At 37.4% G+C, this 22379-nt stretch overlaps 1 protein-coding gene across 1 annotated transcript in view; it reads right to left on the bottom strand.

The window, feature by feature from the left end:
* Positions 1–1015: 1015 nt before the first annotated feature.
* The window catches only part of TM9SF3 (transmembrane 9 superfamily member 3), a 49025-nt gene continuing 27661 nt past the window's right edge, over positions 1016–22379 (bottom strand). Inside the window, exons 7-15 of the mRNA XM_072870036.1 lie at positions 22124–22290; positions 19300–19394; positions 17071–17201; positions 8279–8418; positions 6616–6684; positions 6389–6535; positions 5875–5958; positions 5689–5765; positions 1016–1149 (exon numbers count right to left, since the gene is read on the bottom strand). Of these exons, the coding sequence (XP_072726137.1) occupies positions 1082–1149; positions 5689–5765; positions 5875–5958; positions 6389–6535; positions 6616–6684; positions 8279–8418; positions 17071–17201; positions 19300–19394; positions 22124–22290 (978 nt within the window). The 3' untranslated portion in view covers positions 1016–1081. The remainder of the gene's footprint in view (positions 1150–5688; positions 5766–5874; positions 5959–6388; positions 6536–6615; positions 6685–8278; positions 8419–17070; positions 17202–19299; positions 19395–22123; positions 22291–22379) is intronic.

The following is a 22379-nucleotide window of genomic DNA, read 5'->3' on the forward strand; positions in this document are numbered from 1 at the left end:
AATGGCAGGCAAGATGTAAAAAGCCACCCAAATTCACACATTTTTACACCGAATCATCAGAAAAGTACTCTGTAGTAAATCTGTACATCCAAATACATTTGGGATCTACACCTAAGTTACATTATTTAATGTTATATACACTTATTACCCCTTGTATAATGTCTAAAGGAAAATCTTCATTCAAACCCAAACCAAAAAAAAAAAAGCAAGACTAACTTGGAAAAAAGGAGAATCACTTTAGACATTCAGTTAAAATGTTGGTTTTGTTTTAATCTAGACCTCAAAGTGTTTATTAAAAAACAATCCTCTTCATTTAACATTTTGCTTTCTAACTGTACAGTAAATTGCATTGCAGAGAACACATCCCGTCTTCAGACTGTATTTTCTTTGGATGGATTTAAGATGTAGCTGGATATTACTTTAAAGATAAATAAAGGGAAGTTGGTCCAACTAGAACAATAGCTGATATATTACATGCATATGGGTTTTTAATATATTTTTAAATTATTTTTTAAACAAATGAGTGTAGGGTATAGTTGATATCGCAAATAAACCAAAAAGCACCTGGAGTCAAAATATAAAACATACCTCCTATCCTGGCAATGGCAGTAAAAATCAGAAGAGTAATCTTTCTGGAACGGCATTTTTACATAATTTAGAAATGTTAAGTACCAGGAAGACTACTAATCAAGTAGTTTTAGCAGCCAAGTTTCCCTCTTTTTATTGAATGGAACAAATGCTTTAAATAAACCGTTTGTCCTCTTCACTGAAGAGAGCTAGTCTATTCATCTTTAATGAGCTAGGTTTTTTGTTGGTGGGTTTTTTTTTTTTTTGGGGAAGATTAGCCATGTACTGTAGTAATGCCTACTGCATATAATCCAAGCATTTGCTGTGAACAGTTGGAGAAAGCAGTCAGTAAGAACCTAGGATCAATGAAATAGATGTTACTTTAAGCCATCCACAAAATGGAGACCCATATAGTGCCCAGTGTTAAAACCCAAATCTCTTCTCGCGCTTTTTGTTGTGCAAGTTCATCCCCATGAAAACAGGAACTGATCCATAGTTCAATTTTCTTATTTCCTTAGTCAATTTTCACATTAGTGTAGATTTTACGAACAAAGGCACTTGTTCCCATGTAACCAATAGCTCCTGCAAAATAAACCAAAAACGTTGAATATGTTAGAGAGCTGATCATCAAAATAAGCCAGCAATGTAACACACACACACTTAAACAGAAAGTCACATAAAGCATGCGCTCTGCACACAGAAAATTATTTACCTGCCATACTTGTTCTCAAACTCTAATTATCCATGCTCCCAGTGAACGTCTGGCAAGAACTCCCCTAGTCTAGCAATCTAAATCCATTAAGCCATCTTACCAAGAGGCCATGCTCACTTGGCCTCGATAAATATAGCAGCCCCCCTACTGCTGCCAATAACCAGGTCCCTTTTTCTGAACAGAGGGTAAAAAACATACAATCACCCACTCTGCAGGGAAGGTGGATAGGAGGGCGGGTTTTTATTATAAGTTACATGCCTTCTGGATGAGTGTTTTATTGGCAGATGGCTTTTTCCTTCCCACAAGGCACAAATAATAATAGATCCCCATCCCAGGAGTCTTAAACTCCAAGGAGGTCTGTACAAAGAGATTAAACTAGTAGCAGTTAGTAGTTAAAGGAAATTGCAACCTGTGGTTTTCAAATTACTAGGAGTCATGAGCAGAGTATGCATTGTCACAGCAGTAATAAAAGAACAGGTCACTGAGTTTTTGATAGGGCCAACAGTTTATGCTAAACCCAAAATACTGCAGAACTAAGAACACCTAGAAAAATGAAAGAAATGCACTGGACCAAGACATCTTCTAAGAAAGAGATTCAGCAACCTACCTGGTCAAACCCAGAACCTCAGGTTTGCCAGGCTCAGTAAATACTGCTTGCCTTAGGATATCCATGGGGAATACCCCAGTGCTTCTCCTTCATCTCTTCCAAGCAAAATGAGAGTAAATCAGCCTTGTGGAAGTCAGTTTGGCTAAGTCTCAAGTTAGAAGTGAAGTCGAAAAATCAAGCAAGAATTAGAGAGAACTGCTGTCAGACTGCCAGAATAACACATCATAAAATATAGGAAGAAAAGGATAGAGAAGTGAGGGCCTGTAACTTGCTACAAATAAGAGAACTCCTAACATCAAACACTTGGATGCTCAGTAAAGAACGGACTCTAAACAGGTATTTTTGCCTCCCTGAAGCAATAAAGTAAAGCCCAGAACAAAGCATGAAACAACATTTTCAGTGATCTGGGATGCACCAGACTTGCATAAGATGTGTTAAATACAAAAGCCTAACCAACGCTAAAAAATTTCTGCCAAAACTTCATTTTTCAATAAAAATATAAAGTTTTTTTGCCTTTAGAAATGAAGGCTGTACAGACCTGCAGCTAGCATTGCTGACCACAGATTTATTCAGAACCTAGAGAGTTCTTTAAATCCTGGGGACTGCTCTAATTCATGAGGTCAGCCCTTAAACTCACACAGAATTTTGGTTTTTAGACCCCCAAAAGCCCAACATTCATATCTAATCAGGAAATCCGCACAAGGCAAACCAGATGCATCGTTCCAATGCTATCGGAGTAGTGAAGAGCCTGTGGAGTCAGCCTCTGCGTTGCATAGCATGTCAAGCTGTATAAATATCATGACAACCATTCCACTGGCCAGCAAATGAGCGACTTTTATTGCTAACTTGGCCAAAGTAGAGTTTGATTAAAACAAATACAGCACACACAAGATCAGGTTGCTGCTTGCAAGTGTTAAGTGTGCTGAGGATGCAGCAGAGAGAAGGCCTGGCAGTTCAAGGAGAGACCGGTACAGCATTCTGACAGACCCAAGCACAGGCTGTGCAGAGGAGGTGACGTGAGCTTAGAGTCATATGGGAGCACACACAGACTTTACTGTAGCCTGTCAAGAAACTAATCTTCTGTCTTACGCAGTAAATGGACAAAATAATGGCACTGGACTCCTGTTTTAAGACTCATCACATTTTGCCTGTTAAATTAGACACTGGCAACAAATCCAATGCCCATTTTAGTTGCTAAACTCAGATACATTCCAGAACCTGTTCTTTGAGGGTTTCTCTAGTGATGCGATGCCAGGTATCACAGAGATTTGGGAGAACAAAGCACTAATTGTGTTTCATTTGGGATCTAGAGAATGTGTGCATGACATGGAAGCGAGGGGGAGGAGTAGAGAGTAGCAGTCACAAGCTCTCAACCCCATAAACAAATCATAACCTATTCTGAATCGCAGAAGCCTTATCCATGAAGGCCACTAATGGCCAATACCCAAGGCAGGGGTTAAGCCTCAGGGCTACTTCACAGGCATTGAATAAAACATGGGGCGGAAAGGGGGAAAACCCTAGACAATGATGACTAAAGAATGTCCTCCTGAAACAACTGCAGGACAGTTGGCTCATTTGAATAAAAAATCCATAGTAAAGGAAATTAATTAATTTATTTATTTGTTTATAAATATAATCTGATAAGGTGTTTAACTGGGTTATGGCCTATATAGGTTTAGAAGAAATAGACTGCAAGCATATTTCAGCAGAACAGCAAGCTTTTAAATAAAGAGAAAAATCCAAATAGTGAGGAAGAGCAACCACAAAACAGAAAAAGACTCCCATCTATTACTTCAAACCAATTAACACTTACTACAGTTGTGACTTTGTAAGCACAGAATTTTTTTAAAAAGCCCTTCAATCATACTTACAGTATTTATCTGGATGCTGAAGTGTTGTATTGCAAGAGGCCTTTCTATACTACCTAGCTCCTAAGCCATCCACTGAGTTGGGGAATAAGTTTTATTCTTTTCTGTCACTAAGAGGGAAGCACAAGGAGCTCAAAAGGTTTGGAAGTTCTCATGGGCTCCCTACTGTCCAGTCCCAGAACTCAGACGCTCTGCAGAGAGCAGCAGATTTTGTGGATCAAAGCATCCCACTACATGTGGGATTTGAGTTCACTAGGCATTGTTGGGGACACTAAAAACAGAGTTGGATGATACAAGCCTACAGAGAGTTTCCCTGGGCTGCTTTGGACCCTAACTAGCTTGTCTCGTATCCAACTGTGTGATACTGAACACGCCCATTCGCATGAGCATCCAAAGCACAGCTCTACACACTTTTCACAGGAGACATACAGTCAGTAGCACACACACTGCACAATTCTGTAACACAAATGTCTTTGTTAGACCTCAATGGCAGCAAGTTCCCTAGACAAATGCTTTTTGACAGGGGATTTTTTTCTTTCCTCCACATGCTGAAAATGGGAGTTCTCAGTAAAAAGGAATCTCACAGTTAAAGAGACAAAAAGAAATCTCAATAGAACTGTGGAAATAAAGTTTAATGTGTTAAAGTATTTTCTGATTTTGAATAAATTCAGATTTTTAGGGTAATAATCCATCAAGTAGTGTCCTACCATGACAAGAAAGCATTTGACAATCTTCCTTTTCCATGTTTTAAAAAACATTGGAATTACAGAAACTGGTAGGCAAGCTTGGCTTCTGCATCATAGACATTTTAATCAATACCAGCCTGAGCACTTTAAAAAGAAAAGATTAGAGCTGAAAAGTATAAGCCTATTAAAGAAAAAAAATGGCTGCAAGACTACCAGAACAGCAGGGAAGTCTTGTAGTGTGCCAAGAACCTGATGAAGCAAGATTAGATTGTACGAGAGAAAAGGGGAACAGGTACTCAGCAGTTAAGAGATATTTCCCTCCCCTTTTTATAAAGCATTGTGAAATTACCCACCCTCTTGGGATATCAAGAAATGTATACTTTACAGAAAGTAAGTTCCTGTAAGACATCATGTCTCTCAAATATCTAACTCAAAGAAATCCTTCCACTAGAGTCTACAGGACTATTCATTCACTACTAAGAAGGAAAGTATTAAATAAGGATCACACATAAAAAGCAAATAACGCCATAGGAAAGTGCAAAAGAACCAAGTAGCACTTTCTGAAAGTCATAAACCAAAGGATAAAAATGAAGCTAACAGGTGAACAAGTATATCTGACTTTATCAGATGACCTCCATGCTGAGAACTACTTCTAAACAGCTGTCAAAAGAGTATCTTAAAAAGCAATTAAATTCAGCTGCACACAGGAGCACACTGCACTCTCCTCACCTTTGAATATTCCAATACTTATTTTTCAAATGCTATCCTGAAGTGTCAGTCCTTTCTGTTCTGGTCACCCTCATATATACATGTCACAAGATACAGATGGTAGTGTCATCAATATTGCAAAACCATTGATGCCTCAATGGGTATACCTAACTCCTTGTCTCGGGGCAACAGCAAAAACTCTGAAACAAAATGCTAGCATGGACTCAACTTAATTTGGAATTTATTCTGCAGAATTTCTTGCCAAATATTGAGTCTTTCAAGCTTGCACTGAGTGTGAAATTCTCTGCACAGTACATAAATTATCCTCCTATCAGAAGACACAATTGACAGAAATCTCCTGTATTAGGTTGGAACGAAGTATAAGCACAGAAGTCTAAGATTCTTTCTAAAGATCGTAAGCTTTTTTGAGAAGATCTTGCAGACATACACACTCCACCACCAAAACCACAGAGCTAAAAATCAGAAACATGACAGTCTGAAAAATCCTGATAGAAAACTGTCAATATATTTGAAACTTACCACACATTATTCCCAAAGCTGTGCTAAATACTGCCATATAACCAAAGTAAAATGATGTTTGAAACAAGCCATACATCCTGAAAAAGAAAGATAGGAATTTATGCCAGGTATATTTCCCAGTTTTTCTCAATAAACTTATTTGGCAATATGGTAATCTGATATTCAAGGAAGAAAACTACAACTTACTTTGTCTTGAAAAAGTAGTAGTAAAAGGAGTACATGTAAACATAAATCGCAGTTGATGCCGCAGAAAGAAAGCTTGTCCATTGCCTGAAAGTAAACACACATGTCCATCATATATCTAACCAAAAGGCTTACCAAGAAGATGCAAAATGCGCTAAAGCCTTACCCTGAAAATAAAGTGTACTGGTTCTACAGACTTATTTAACAAAATCTACATGTTGTCTGCTATAAGTAACAAAAGCTTCTAGGGCAACAGCTACCACTGATACCAAGTGATGATCCTACTTCATACTCCTGTGTACCTTGACTTTTTTTTTTTTATACATACATACATGCACGCACAGATGCACATACACACAGCAAGCTCCTGTACAGAAAGGATCCAAGAACTGATTTTATACCCTACAGCTAAAATCTGGATATGGGACACTTTGAAAAGACTCATCTAGACTGAAGAACATTACTTTTATAGAAAACTCTCATGATCTGGTTAACTGGCAAATAATGCAATACTTACCACCTATAATCCTCTGCGTTTAGCAGGAAATACGTACAAACGATAGTCACACAAACTGTCACAATGCAGAGGATAACCAGAACCAACATCATAAAGCCATAAACATAGTAGATCTTGTAAGCCCAGAATGAAGTAAAAATGAAATACCTGAAAAGAGTAAACAAAATATGCAGATGATAGTGTAATTGAACTTTTTAATCAAATTGGCAAATAGCTGACATACTCACATTTCAATAAAAATTGATCCAAAAGGGAGGATTCCACCTAGGCAAACAATAACAGCTGGTTCCATGAACCTGAAAGATATTAAGATCAGTTTAGGGACAATTTTAATCTTTCATTTATAAACATATTAAGACATATAACCAGATAATTAATATAGTACAGAGAATTATTTAAAAGGCATGCTAACAAGAACATTTCTGTCTCATATCAGCATATTAGAAAGAAGATTCCCCCCAAGATATCATGTGTATGGATAGAAGAAGGAGTTATTCTTGGGGAAAGCTGAAACAAAACATTAAGGCTCATGCCTATCATCTACAGGCATACAGTTAGGCATCTAACCACCCTTAAAGGCTACAGAAAGAATCTCTCTTGCCCGAAAAGGTCGTAAGCAACCAAGCCCCATAACATCCACTAGCCTTGAATGAAGGCAGTGAAATCTCAATGCTGTTGATGGCTACAAATACAGCAAAAAGTGCAAAGAAAATTTTGCAGGGTAATGGTTATATAATTAAGAACCACTGTTTATTTTTAATGCTATACTGAGTCATGAGCCTATGGCCAAAAATGAATACTCAGCTACCTGTAGATGATACTGTCACTTACTAAAGGTGACCTCTATGTAGTACTTGCAATGATGCTGAATCTAGCTAGTAACCAGTGATTTAATTTGCAGCTTCTTTTATTATTTATAGGCAGACTTGTCTAAGTTGATGGTGTGCAATTTCATAATCTTCAAGAGAAGTATCTTATTTCTTTATATCTGTCATGCTGATCCAGAAAAATCCATCAGATTCTCAAGATACAGGTCACAATATAAATCAAACCCTTGCATGAGCTGCACAGCCCGCCACTAACAAGAGACTAAGTGTGCTGCACTTCCTGGGTATCGCAGGTGTACACGTTTCAGCGCCCCCTTCACTTTGTCTGTTCCATTCCTCTGAACACAGAAAGCAAGAAAAATCTATTAAAAAATTCCTCTGAGGATATTTTCATTTCCATAGCTTGCTGCTTCCATCTCAGAATTAAATTAATAGGAAAAAGTGACTGCATTCATGATTTTCCAAAAACCCAAGTCTACTTTTTGAGGCTAGGCACCTACCCCTTTATATTCACTTCAGAAATAATAAAGGCTTATTCGCAGTTCAAACTGTATACCTGGAGTATTTTAGGCTCTGTGCCATCAACAAAAGCAGAGAATTGGGAACAGCATTGCAAGCTTCTCCCCACCATCACCCTGCAAATATATCTCAGCTTGTACACGGAGAGCATTAAACAGAAGAGTTCTGTCTCCAAGGCACATTCAATCCTAAATCTGTAAGAGGCATTAACTACAGGGGAAAGGTTTAGTTTCAAGATACCCATACAAGAACTGGGTAGGACCATCCCTTTTACATAAGAGACTGAAGAGCATTTCAGGCCAAATGTGAATCAGTGATCCAAGACTGTAAAAATCTGCTACAAGTATTAACCATTAACTGTGCTTGGTGTTCTTATTCAACAGAAAAATCATATTAAGGACATGTCTGTAGAGGTGTTCTTCTAGACACAACTCAATTTAAATAAAAAACATTATTCTAGAAAAAATTTAATGATCACACCTGAAAAGTCATTTTAAATGTACTGAAGTGAATATATCTAGTTAACATGCATGCTTGTCTTTACCATTTTTTTTCTGGTATGGGACGAGGCACTGCATTGACACGACATGGAAAATTAGGCTGTCCTGACAGATTTCGGCCAAGAATTGTACCAACAAGGTTCAATGGAAGAATGACAAAGAAACAAATACAGCACACTGCCACCTGTAAGCAAAAAATAAAATAATAATTTAAAAAAACAGGTATAAGATGACAAAAGATGATCACCAACCCACTCTGTATATATTAGTCTTTAGTAGTTATTGCTGTAGAATCGTACTCCTAGTTATGAAGCATTAGTCAATATACATCTATTTTATCAAATGAAAGTATTTATTTCCTGAGAAACTTCCTAATAAACATTAAGTATATTTTCTTGCATCAATTGAGAGAACAGAACCATTACAGATTTTTTTACTGTTTTAATCTAATCATTATACTCAATATATTGGAAAGAAATGAAATGGAAGTCTTCATGGTACTTCATCACAGAAAACTTTGTCAGCTTCTCTTCAAGTTTTGCAGAGTATGCTATCCCTGGGAGTTAACATCTAGCAGTTAGGCAGTTGCATACAAAACTACAACTGCTGGGTGCAAAATTTTTAATCCAATACAAAAAAGAAACCCAAACAAGAATTGCAAAGCCATGTCAGAATACTATCAATCAAAATTTTGGAATCAATTTTCTCCACTATCCACCAACCAGGTAATTAAGAACACAGACTACCAAAGACACAAGTGACCACTGGTATGCACAGATACACAATTTAGAAGCACAATGGCCCTACTTACATATAGAGATTAGGTTTATGCACAATGCGTCAAAGTCAAGACCATGTTCCAGCTCTTGCCAATGGAACAGCCTCCCTAAAATTTTACCATGAATCATCTTTTCTCCAGTATACGTATGTAGCTCTACTTTTGCTATTCCTTGAAGGCAACATATTTTTATCTTCCAAAACAGGAAAATGTAAAGGGTCTAGCAAGATGTTCTCTACTCATAACGCTTTAGCACAAAATGAATTAGCATTAGAGAGTTTGTTAACTTTTTGATATTGATAATTAAAGACAGAACAGTTGCCTGTAATGCAATAACCATAGTTCTGAATATTGACCCTGTGACCTTCTCTATGCAAACAAATAAAAATACTGCCTTTTAAAAGCACTGTTGCCTGAGGCTCTGTGTACACCCTGGTGCCTTCTGGGCAAAGCAGCTATATTCCTCTTTCACCCTATCGGGATGCGAAGTCCACGGCAGCAGATTAATCCAAAACAATGGACAGAGGACCAAGTCTAAGAGCCACACACTGACTTGTTTAAGAAGCAGTTACTCCAGGATAAATAAAGGCTGTTCACCTATGTTTTATCTATGGAAATCTACTGCAAGCAGCTGACAAGAACTGCTAGGCTTCATAAGATGAGGAGCTGTACTACATTAGCTCAATACAAACTTAGCATTATTTCAATCACATGAGTTTAAGGCAAGATCTGGCAAAAGTCAGTGGGTTATCCCTCTGTTACTGACTTGCATACCATTATTAGCCTAGGCCAGATGTGAATGGAAAACATTGCGTGGGGTTGGATGGAGCAAGCCTTCATCCTTCACAGAAGGGGTTCACCAAACAGCTGGTCAACAAACAGAAGCACTGTCCAGACTGCTTTATATATCTTTGAGGAGAGGTTATTAAAAAATTACATAATGAGCCACTAAAATATGAAGCTTCAATGGTAAATAAGGAAAAGCTAAGTAGTATTTATACCTGCCAATAATAAAACAGATTTTACACAAGTAATACATCTTTAGTAACTCCCGTTTATCTTCCATTACCGGAAAAAACACAGGTAATCAAGCATAGTGTCTTAGGTAGGACAATGAGGATGCCTAAGAATAAATTAAAGGAGAAATATACAACTAACTCACTTAACAGATGCAGGTTCTGCACTTGAAAACTGCTCAGTCTAAAAGAATGAGCAGATGAGAATTTTCAGAGAAAAATGTCAAGGAGTATCAGAAACATCAAAGAACATAATCTTGAGTCCTACATTTACTAAAATCCTGACCAAAAAGTTGCAGCTTGTTTGAAGTGCAGTGGGTAGAAGAGAAATTCAAGAATTAAGGCCTGGACAGGATCCAAAGAATTTCCAAGCTGACCATATTGAAACCATTTCCATTTCCAAGAAGAGCTTGCTCTGCTTCCTGCCTGCACAAGGATCTCCAGGTGTGTCGGGTGGCCCCTGTCCATGGTGCTCTGTGGCACTCCAGCAAGTAGGCTTCAAACCTGGCTGAGGCAGGAAGCTCAGACACAGGCAGTGTGAAAGGGCAGCTGTACTGCTCATCCAGCCACAACTGCCTTTTACAGTGCAGTTATCAAGGTGTCTGTAGCGTCGTTTCTTGATCTTGGAAATTACCCCTGACTGGTGATAGTGGTAGAAAGTGTATCCACTGCTTTACTGCAGAAAGAAACTGTCCGGGAACAGCCTTGGGTTCCAAGCTCACCTGGAACAAAACTTAGTAGCTTGTAATTGTCCATCCTGCAAAACACATTGACCATAGGGAATCCACACGGAAAGAATATAACCTTGGACAAGGAACCAAGCAAGGAACATCCAGGCCTAATTACTGATTAGCTGGCAAACTCCTAGATGAAAAAAGGCAGTCAGTAGCATCTCGTTCTAGTGATACCAACTGCAGAGCTGAATGGCTTCAAATCAGGTGGGCAAGGAGAAGGCCCAACTTGTTCCCGCAGGGCTTGGCTGTTGTGTTGTCCAGGAGACTGACTCAGCAGCAGCTTTGAAATCTAAAATGTTTATCTGCATAAAAAAAGCTGAGACAGACCAAGGCTTCTTGAATAATGGCTTCAGTAAGTACTGCCAACCTGTCCCCAGTACGCTAACTGGCATCCATCAGAAAATCTGAGCGCTTGTGGTTTCACGGCTTGATCAGTCAAGCCATGATTGATAATGTTGTAACATCTTCCATTCTATTAACCATTTGGCTGAAAAATGAACTGATTTCAGACAGAAGAGCTAGCATCTTCACTGAAATCTAGTAAGCAGCATTAGGTAAAGTCAACAGTTTGTTAAACAATGAACAACCTGTCTTAATGCTATGCTATGTTCTGAGGACAGCTGGAATTGAAGTTCATTTTTTCCTTTTTTCCTGGCGCCATTCAGGAGTCTAAAAATTATCTGAGATGATTTTGCAGTGCAAAGGAGGCCCAACTAAGCAAGCAAGGATGGACCATAGTGCAGGCTCAGGAATGCCTCCCACTTCCACCTGCCTCTGATAAGCTGTCCAAGCTGATAAAGACATCAATGTTCTGTCTTCCGAGAAAACCCCACCCTGGTGACAGCAACCTGCTGGTCTTAGTAGGTTGACCAACACAATCAGTGCTGGTTAGAATTGGCACACACTGTGCTGACCTTAGTAGCATCTTCTTTCTTGCTTTCAACGCACTGTCTGACTCCAAGGTAGTCTACCTGCTCAGACTGATGCTTGCTGAAAATTATTTTTTTCATTCTTGGCAGTAATAGTCTTCTCTAGATGCGAGAGATGACTGGAGATAACTAGCTTTTCTAGCTTCTGCCTTTTCAGGCATGTTCCTCTTAATTTCAGATCTGAGGTGAAGACAATGCCTCCCTCCCAAACCAAACAGGTAACGCCTGTTGCCACAGATGGCAAGGGTAGTGATGATGCAGGCTGGGCAATGTCTAAACCTAGAGAATTTCAATCCAAAGTGAAGCAAACACGGGGCACTAAGGTACACAAGTGTCTTAACTGAAAAAGAGATGAAGTTACAAGATTTCTGCCTCAAAGGTTTCAGAGAATGAGATCACAATGGCAAAAGCAGCTCAGGGACTTACTAGCCTCCATTTCACCATCACAAACGGTAAGAGGCAACAAAGGCAGGATCAACACACATAACGTGCTCTGCCCTCCTGCAGAAGCACCTCACTGCAGAGGTCACTGGTAACATACTAAAAACCACAAACCCCTAATAACAGCTGTTGCATGACAGGCAGAGATAAGAAAGTTATGTCTTAGTGAGCCTTTTAATAGAAGTATTACTGTAACATCAGCCAAGAGAAATTCAGAGAACAGTTTTAACTACCACTTCAGAAAACACAAATTATGCAAACAGGCAAATCTACTATATCTACAAACCCAGTTTTCCATCAAGCAAACAAGCACACACTCTCCATAATCCATGTTACTGAAGACAAATTATATGAGCTTTTCTACCAAGCCAGTACATTAAAACATACCCATTTCGACTGTTGCATTTTTGTTGTACAAAATATCTTATTTATACACAAGCATCTGATTTAGTTTGCAGGTTTTAGTTGCCATAGAAAGACACAGTCAACCTCACCAAGCCTGCATTCTTTCTAACCTCTTTTTGTTTTGATGGGGAAAGAATATTCTACTGCCCTTGACTGAACGTGCAGGATTCAGTTTTCCTTATTTGAAAGGAAACATTGTCAAGAGGGATATAATTTATGTTCTAGTGCCATGTGTTTCATATTTTCTGACAACTGTAGATTAAACTTCATTCAAAGGTGATAATTAAAATTTTTATGAGCATATCTAATATTAAACAGCTACTGGCAGACTGTGGTGCCTTGACTGCTTAATGCGCAAGGGAGAAAGGCAATAAAAATTAACTGTCAAAGCAGCAGCTTGATCTTTCCTGTCAGCTACCAAAACTGCACTCTCAGTCACGAGACTCTCCCCCCATACAGAGGCTACTGAATCTGTACAGTGAAACAGTTTTCTGCACATCATCTGCCCAAACATTACACAGAACAAGAAAAGAATAGAAGGCTTCAAAATAAAATGTTATTAATTTTATTACAACTAAGTTGTTAAGCTAGAGTGCTGCTTTGGGTAATAAATTGAACTGTTGAAAATTTAGGCAGAAGCATTAAGCTGTGTCTATTTTCAGCAAAAATGAGGTTTTTGATCACGGGTTCCACAGTCACTTTCGAGCAATCTGAGGAAGCACCCTGCTGAATGTATATAACTAGGGTTTTTTCTATTTTTAGCCAGGTGTATTTCCTTATCTGGCTCAAGGCATGAAAATCTTTGGGGCTACCAGGTCCTCCTTTTTCAGTGGCAGCCAATACTCATATCAACTTAAAGCTGTCAGGGATGGCTGCGGCCTGGATTAAGCTGTCTGTTGGAGGAAACTTTTTTCTAGTTTAAACGAGGTATAAAAGATGCAAACACTAGGATCTCGATCCCAAGAGAAATTCAGTGTGCGTAACCTTATTTAATTAAATCATTAAAAATGCATATTGGAAACGTTAGCCACACAGGAATCTACAGCTCAAACAAAACAAAAATGGTACAACTTAAACAGTTTAATAGAAGCTGCATGAATTCTGCAGTCAGAATATTACATTAGTCATAGTAGCCTTAATGGAAATTTTTAAAATATGTATCACACACAGAACAACATAAGCAGTCACAACTTACAAAATGCCAGAATTAAGATGGTCCCTTCAAATTCAATCATGCTGTACTCTGCAGAAATTCTGCATTACTTCATAAGTATTTCTGCACAGAACTACCAACCACGCTCCTCATAAATGTACATGGAGAGGTCACTTCACTTGCCTTTACTTAAAATTATTTTTAATTGCTCCATGCTCCATTTTTTGCGTATAATTCAAACACACAAAATAGAAAGATGATTGATAAATACACCGAAAAGACTGACAAAAATCAACAGAAGGTAAGTCAAGGTGTACAACACCTTCAGAAGAACTCTATGTTCACCAATAACAGGATATAATAAACAAAATACCCCAAAAAATCAAATTTGGGCTCCAAAAGAACAAAGAATTGAACAGTACCCGCTGCATTTCTATAAAGGTGAAGAGATGAGAGAAAAAACCTAGACTTTTATATTTCCTTCATATGCTTAGGGAGATGAAAGCTTTAAACCATTAAGTTTTAAAAAGCTCTCATATTTGAATAAAATCTGTCACATTCTTTATTGCATTTTGAAGAGAAGGGCAGCTGAAAGATATCCCAGGGAAGAGATTAAGCTCTTGTTCAGGCTCATGGTGTATTTCACTATAGGAGGTTTGTCACAGTATGGCCTGCATGTATATCCAAAAAGGCTAAAGGCAGAGTCCCAGGACTGAAGAATGATTTCGAAAACAAGCTTTGGATCTTCCCAGTCCCTGCCACATCTTCAAGGAGATCCCAGGCATTGGGAATGAGATATACAAGCTGAATGAAGCTTTGAAGTTCGAAACAGACCGCAATGACAGTAAGGTGTATGAAATTCCTGAAGAGACAAATCAGTTTGAGCATTTCAAGACAAAATGTGGAAGAGCAGATACCAGGTAGACCAAAGATGTGGCAACTGTGTGTTAGCTTGGATGTCTTGGCTTTGACACTATCAGCTGCCCTTACCTACATTCCATAGAAAAACCTCTCTGGAGGGAGGAATTAAGTCACAGAGAGGAGACTACCTAGTGGTTCACTGGGAAGTGGCAATGCAAAACGGGGAAAGCACAGGATGTCATATTTAAGCATGGTCTCTTAGCAACCTTTTAGCTCAGACACTTTTTTCAGCAACTTGGTTGCCACTTTTTCCAGCAACTTGGTTGCCACTTTTTCCAGGTTTACAGTACTCAAGAGGTAGTAATTCTTGCCAGCAATTTAAATCAAGGAGGGTGGTTTCAAGACATGCCAGGGTAAAGGAAGTTATTTCTGCGTTCTAGTATGTTTAGATAGCAGAGGTTTTATTTCCCCAAGAAAGCAGCAGCAGCAAGTTTGCACTAGAGAATCCTGGAAGCTTCTCTACACTGAAAACAGAGGTGGAAAGACACAAAGGTATTTCATCCATAAAGCCAGAGGGCTTCCTGGGGACTTCAACCTGAAGCACAACATGGTAATTTCAAACAATATTCATTTCCTTCTACAAACCAGCTTCATTAGTTGACCTGAAGTCATTAGAGCATCGCTTATTCTAATGAAGTTTCCGATTCATAACCTGCTCCTACTAAAAGTCTGCTAACTCCACTGAAGTTTTATTGCCACAGTCATAATGATTCAAACACGTTCATAAAACCTTGAGATCATTAAAATCACTGTGTATAAAGAGTCCTAACATCCTGATTAAGTGACCCCTGAAGATTTATATTCCCATTTGCTTTTGCATGTACATGTTTCCATGATCTTAAAAAACAAATCAGTTGAACAGATTTACAAGACAAACTTCAGCACAGGTGGAATTCCCTTCCCTCAGCATTCCTGACCTCCAAATGGGAATACAAGTGAGAAATGTGATACCATAAATGCTTGCTCAGCAGTAAAACAGAGCCTCTTTGCACATATCAAAGATCAATGTTGTAAACTTTTCTGACAGTATTGTATATGGCTGCTAGCTTAGGAAAGAAAAACCAATACAATATTCCTTTGGGGCACTGATTGACTAATACAAACATATCCAAAAATAGAATTTTAGTCTAATTTCTTGAAGAAGAAAGCCAGAAAAATTAAGTGAACAGTTTATAAACATGTTTAGCTTGATACTATATTTAGTGGGTTTATAACAATGAATTCAATGTAAAAAGTTGGTATTGAAAATACTACTAATAAGGAGGTGACTAGAACCAGCAATGTACATGTAAAGTAATGACTCCTCTGTCAGTAGAAAATTATTGAAAGCCTTTGCCTGAAACTGAGAATTGTCTCTCTTTTTTTACCATTTATGATTTCTACCACATTCATTCATTAACAATGTGTTCTTAGAAGTACTTTCAGTCACATACTGAATTTGATTATATCCCAAATAATATAATTTATAAGACAGAACTTGTGATACTAAGCTTCGTTTTGTGGTAGATCTAAACTAAGAAGAAATCCAAAGCTACTCAAACGTCTCTGAATGGACTGAACAATTTAACATATCACAAAAACTGATATGCAAAGAAGGGAGCTATTAAAAAAAGGTCAAATCCCAAGATTTGCTACAGATATTGAAAAGAAAACAAGCCTTCCTGTATTAAGATATTTAAGTTAACAGTGCTACTGCATAAAATTAGTAAAAGCAATTTTATGGTGCATATTTCAAAAGATTCTGCTCTCAAATAATACCCCTTGCAAGCTCAAACAGTAATTCTGCCAAAGTGCCAAGTGATTATTTCCTACATTGTATTCATAGGGTTATTTGAGGTTACTTGAAAGGGCCATGACAACAAACAAAATCCTTACAAAAGCCACAAGAAACAAGAAAAGTCATCATGATTAAATGAGAAAGTAATCCAAACAGCATTGTTTTTCAAGTGATATGGTTAATACACAGACACAAGTCCATAACCGGATACTAAATATCACTTCACAAAGTGAAAACAGTGATTAATTTTCGTAAAGCCAGATCTCCTCAAGACATCTCATCTTGTATTGTTGGCTGATCTTTTATTTTTATTTTTTCTGCTTGACTGCAATGATTTGGAAGTAGCTTTCACTTCGAATCCTCTTGTATTGCATTTTAGCTTATAACCAGGTTGCTCTGGCCATCCAGAAGAAAATTCAAGTTGCTAACTTCCCATGTTGCTGTAACACCAAACTTGAATACAAAGCAGAAGTGCCATTTTAAGCAGAGAGAAGACTGCTGTTGGCATCCAGCAGATACTGCTATTGTGATTAAAATGAATTATACTTGAAGCACCTTAAAACCCTCCCAGAATAAATTTCTAACTAGGAAGCTAAAGCTATGACTCACAATTGTATTTAGACTAAAAGGTAGTTTTCCTGTGTCTACAGTGGTGTTTAAATTCTCCAGTAAAATGACTTACCATGGTTCCAAAGGGTATAGCTCTTGAAGCATGATAATAGATGGCAATGAAGTTAATGAAGAAGGCAGTTCCACACACCATTGCTGGAATAAGGAAGGCTCCAATGAACATCTGCTTTATCCATCGCCTTCCTGTAAGAAGGGACATTCCAACGAGACTGGTGAGATACAGTGTATTTCACTTAAAAAGTTATCAGCAAGCTCTCCAGAATTTAGGTGTTTGATGACTTCTCCCCCAAAAAGGTGAAAGAATTAAGTAACAACATACTACATCAATACAAGAGCCAAGAGTCAACTAACAGTTTCATTTGACTCCTGGCAACTCGCAAGATGCAGCACATTAATCAATTTATTAGGCCAGGTGAAAAGACAGGAAAAGGGATACAGCTTGAGAACATTTTAGCTGAAGAACAGCATATGCTGACTAAGCTGGACAAAGAAACCAGGGTGTGAAATGTAAGTGTATATGTAAGCTACAGATTAGCAGAGGCAGAGATAGCAGAGCTGGCCCTGTGCAGAGCCTGCTCACACCCTGAGAGCGCATGAGAGCTCAGCACTGCTCTCGGGACAACTTAGCACTACAGCTGCTTTCAGGCAGCACCTGCTCCAGGCTGTCTTGACCCAACTAAGCTGACTCCATACATTCAGGATGCATTAAGGAACTGGTTATCCCTGGTATAAAGCAAAATGCCACAGTATTTAATATACAGCAAAATTGAACTCAGGCATCTTCAACAGCAGAAAAGGTATACGGAAAGCAATTTCCAAACCCCAGGCATAAAGAGAACAGCAACACTTGTTTAACAGTTATTACTAAGTTTAGAGCTCCCCAAGAAGCTCAAAAACACCCTCTTGGGCCATACCTTAAGAATTTTCACTGTCTGTATTCCCTTTACTTTCTATGCTCTTAAATACAGACTATATTTAAATTAATACACCATAGATGCATCTGTAATATGCACTAAATAAAAAACAGTCAGAAAACTAGCATACGTTTTTCAGGACCATCATGTGTATTTTCACCATGGGCCAACATAATCAACATTTCACAGTTTGATACGTGTTTGATCTGTAGAAAAAAATGCAAATCTGGCTCAACTATACAGCACAGTACATTTTAGAACAACCACCCTAATCTACCTAGATCTGTTTTTCTACAATTGCTAGGTTTGTACACAACACTATGTTTGTACACAAACCACATGAAAATAAACTAACCTCCCAACTCAGAGTAGAGTGCAGTTGAGACTCAGTACTAACAAGTATGTTGTGCTAAAAGGATACCAGTTTTCTTTTGTGAACTTACCAGAATTATTTTTGCTAAAGCACTGCAGAAGATAATAGATATTGATTACTCTTTTTGCAGCATAGGGAATGGATAAAGCTAGTGGACTGCAAGGATGTTATTGGTCGTAACTCAGAGGCATAGTGGGGAGGCACTTGGAGACAGCCTGTCCAAATCTGTTATGTCAATTTTATTGGGCTTCTGCTCTCTACTGATACTCACTTTGAATTTGCCAAGTATAAAGCAGAGCACATACTGAAAAGCTGAATAACCTTCTTTAAAAGGTGCCATAAACAGTTTTTCCCATCCACAATTAATGGTCTGGTAAGTACTGTATACTCATCCTTTCCATGCTAGTAAACACAGCCCTCCCGGTACCTACCAAGGAGGGCTATGTAGGAGTCATCTGAAGAAGATGACATAAGCTGTTTAACAGCATGTCACAGAAGAGGGAGAGACTATTATACTCTCTGGATGTCATGGTATTATATACAAGAGTTTTGATATTATATACAAGAGTATATACAAACAATTATATACAAGAGTATAACAAGCAATTCATAAGATACAACTGTTAACATTTCTTTAGCTCTTATTACTTTTAAATTAACCACAGACTTCAGCTGTCTTTAATTAGAAAATGCAGCCAATATGGAATAGGAAATATTATTAAATTAATATTATTAAATTAATATTATTAAATGAATATTGTTATAGTTAACATTCATTATTCATATTAATAATATTCATATTCAATATTAAATTAACTCAATATTATTATTGAGTTAAATATACTCAAAATATTTTCTGTTTATTAAGAATTTAATGGATTCCATCCGAACGACCTAACTCCATGAGGACACCTCTATATTGGTGCAAATCAGAAAATATCAACTCCTCCATTTAACAATGTAATGAAAATGCTGAAACATGAAAACAATTTACCTCCTTGTCTAGCATAAAGGCTTCCTCCAAAATATCCATTCACTGGCGATGTTGCAGCATAAACAAATATAGCTGTACTAAGCATTGATCCTCTCCTACAAGACATGATTTTTTTGGTAAATAAAAGAGAAAAACAAACAGTATTAGAGCAAAAGATTACAGTAAAATATGTACATTGAGCAGAAGCAGTTATTTAATATTTTTAGGTAATGTAAAAATTTAGAAGTGCTTAAACTGTAAAATCTGCATAAGAATAAGAACTGTTTGTACCTGAAGCTTCTGGCCAAGTCTAATTCAATCTGGGAAAAAGAGTTCTGATATACTACATTCTTTTCTAACATGCATTTATTTTCACTGGAGTACAAAATCTAACCTCTGATCAAAATACTATGACATTTGGATGTGTGTACCTTGTGTATAAAGAACTGAACTATTTACATGACATACATTAAGCATAAGATTCAACTACTGCAGATAAAAGGTACTCTTTGCTTAACATAAAAGGCCAGTATTAACAAAAATATACTAAGATTGTGAATGATGTTTCTGCCATCCCTCAGAAATTAACTTTTAAGATCGAAAGTGATCATCTTACAGAAAATTAGAAGACGTGATTTAGAAACTATAAATACTATAATGAAGCCACAAATCAGCATGGAGTAGTCCAATCAGAAGAGTTTAGTCATTTTTAAGTTATCACCTCATTAAATATTGGAGTACTCATTTTGGCATCATTTTTCTGAAATTTTACAGGCAAAGCTAATAATTTTACATCACAAAAGCCATCTCCAAATACATTTTTAAAAATCATGTCTAAGAATAGCAAGATATAAAAAGTTAATCATGAATAGAGCTGTTTTCCCCATGCCCCTCTGCTACTCTTCGATAGCAAAAAGCAGTAGAAGGTTTCCAGCCAGCTTGCTGTACTTTCTTCAAATTAGTTGTTCTGAGAGATTCCAGACTATTGGCATTTTGGCTTTTGATGAACCATTACTGGATGCCTGCCCTAGTCAAAGAAGTAATCTTTACTACAACCGGCTTCCATGACTATATGGATTGAACAAAGCAAATATACCTGCTGGTCACACACACTAAAGGAGAGGTATGCTAACATTTGCTTCTTACAAAAAATAAGTAATAATTCCATTTTAGAAAGCTACTGGTTAGACAGAAACCAATTTTAACACTTCTCACAACTTAAGCTAGTTTAGAAACACATGCAAAATCCCAGAAGACTATTCACAGTCTGAAGTGACACATGTAAATCCAGGCTACCTGTAAAATGACAAGGAAATGTTCATCTAAAATTCTATTAAAATTTCCTATTCTCGAGCTTACTCTCTTATGTTCCAAACATTCTAACAGAAAAGCTTCTCAAAACACAAACCAGTATTAATAAATTAATAGCTGGCACGACCAAATTTCACTGAGAGACTTTTAGTTGGCATCAGCTGCATGAGCCTTAAGAGTTTTAACAGACTTGAAGAACACTGGCAGGTAATTGTTCTTGTAATTCTGACTTATAGCCTTTTTCACTCACATCACTATTTTCCTAAACATAAGAACTGTCTGCACCAGATTTGGTCAATTCTTCCATTACACAACCAGAATGAAATTTACTTTGAAAGTGATACAAAGGCCTATTGCAATAAAAGACTAAGTACACATATATTTTAAAAAAAATACTGTTCTGACATATTTTACAATTGCCATTACTAACTTACAGCGTCCCTACAGTGCAGAAACATTCTGGGAATGAAATGGTTTCATTCCCTCTCTTAAAGGGCTGACATGCTGTACAATTAAAAATGTGTATGTAAGTCTATCCAGAAATGTAACCATGGGACACAAGGGGGGGAATAACACCATATGAAAAATGAAAATATGCCAAGATACTGGTACTACAGAGTGGCTTTTTAAACACACCATTAAAAGGCAGCTAAATTCAAAAACAAGAGTTCTCTCTAGTGGCACATTAGAAGTATTACAACTTGTTAAAATCAATAGTTACAGGTGATAATGAAGGGAAAATAGAACAGAGATTTGAAATTTTAGTCATTGCTTAAAACAAAGAACTTGTAAAAAAAAAAAATTCCCCCCGGTATCCAAAATACAATCGCTACAGAAAGAGATGAAGTCCATCCAGGACACCAAAAATCTCAAACAGGTAAAAGGTAATGGAAGAGAACTAGGTGAACTGCGAGTAGTGTGTTAAAATTTAAACTGGAGTACTATTTGTTTGTTTTAAATGAATTCTCTCCAGTCAGGACCACAGCCCACCTATTGCTGATGGTTTTACATTCAACACAGGCTGAGCAGTATCTGTTCGAAAGAACTTAAGAAACTGTGGACAAGACTTGTGGATAAGATTGGCTTAATGCATTGTCAGCAGTAAACATGACTATTCGTAACACAGCATACTCATACCTCAGTCTTTACAGGACATGGTGGGGAAAATACGGTAAGAAATACAGGAATATCTTGTCACTCCAGATGAAACCAGGAGTGAAATATGTACCTTTTAACATTTATTTCCCATATAATCTACCCGTGATGCTGCAGAACAACAAACTAGTTTCATAATAAATCATGTAAAAAGCAAGCATTAAAAGAGTCGAATTAAGAGAGACCAACTCACACAATAAGAGTAGGACGAAGTTTCATTACAACTTAAAAGAGCCCTTCTGAATACTACATCTGATCTAAAGATAAAGACTAAAGACTCTCAAATACTAACTGGCCTGGAAGAAAGAGCATTCATTTTTGTAATTATTTTGTTCATTTAAGCATTTATATGCGGAAGGCATGGCACAACTATACTTACTCTGTGTATAAATCTTCTATCATTGCAACAACAATGACTATAAGAGATACAGCAAAAATTTGACAACCAGAACCAATAAGCGATGAAAATATTAGAGGATGACTCGATGGTCTAAAAACATCTCCATGGACCTGCTTCCACCCGTACTCATCACCTAGATCTCTGTCCTAGGAACAGCAACAAAAAAATTTTAAGTCTAGTAATGACAATTAATGACAAACACACAAGCAATGCATAAATTAAATATTTGATTTAT

Source organism: Ciconia boyciana, chromosome 8 (assembly GCF_034638445.1).
Source record: "Ciconia boyciana chromosome 8, ASM3463844v1, whole genome shotgun sequence".
In the NCBI taxonomy this organism is placed as follows: domain Eukaryota; kingdom Metazoa; phylum Chordata; class Aves; order Ciconiiformes; family Ciconiidae; genus Ciconia; species Ciconia boyciana.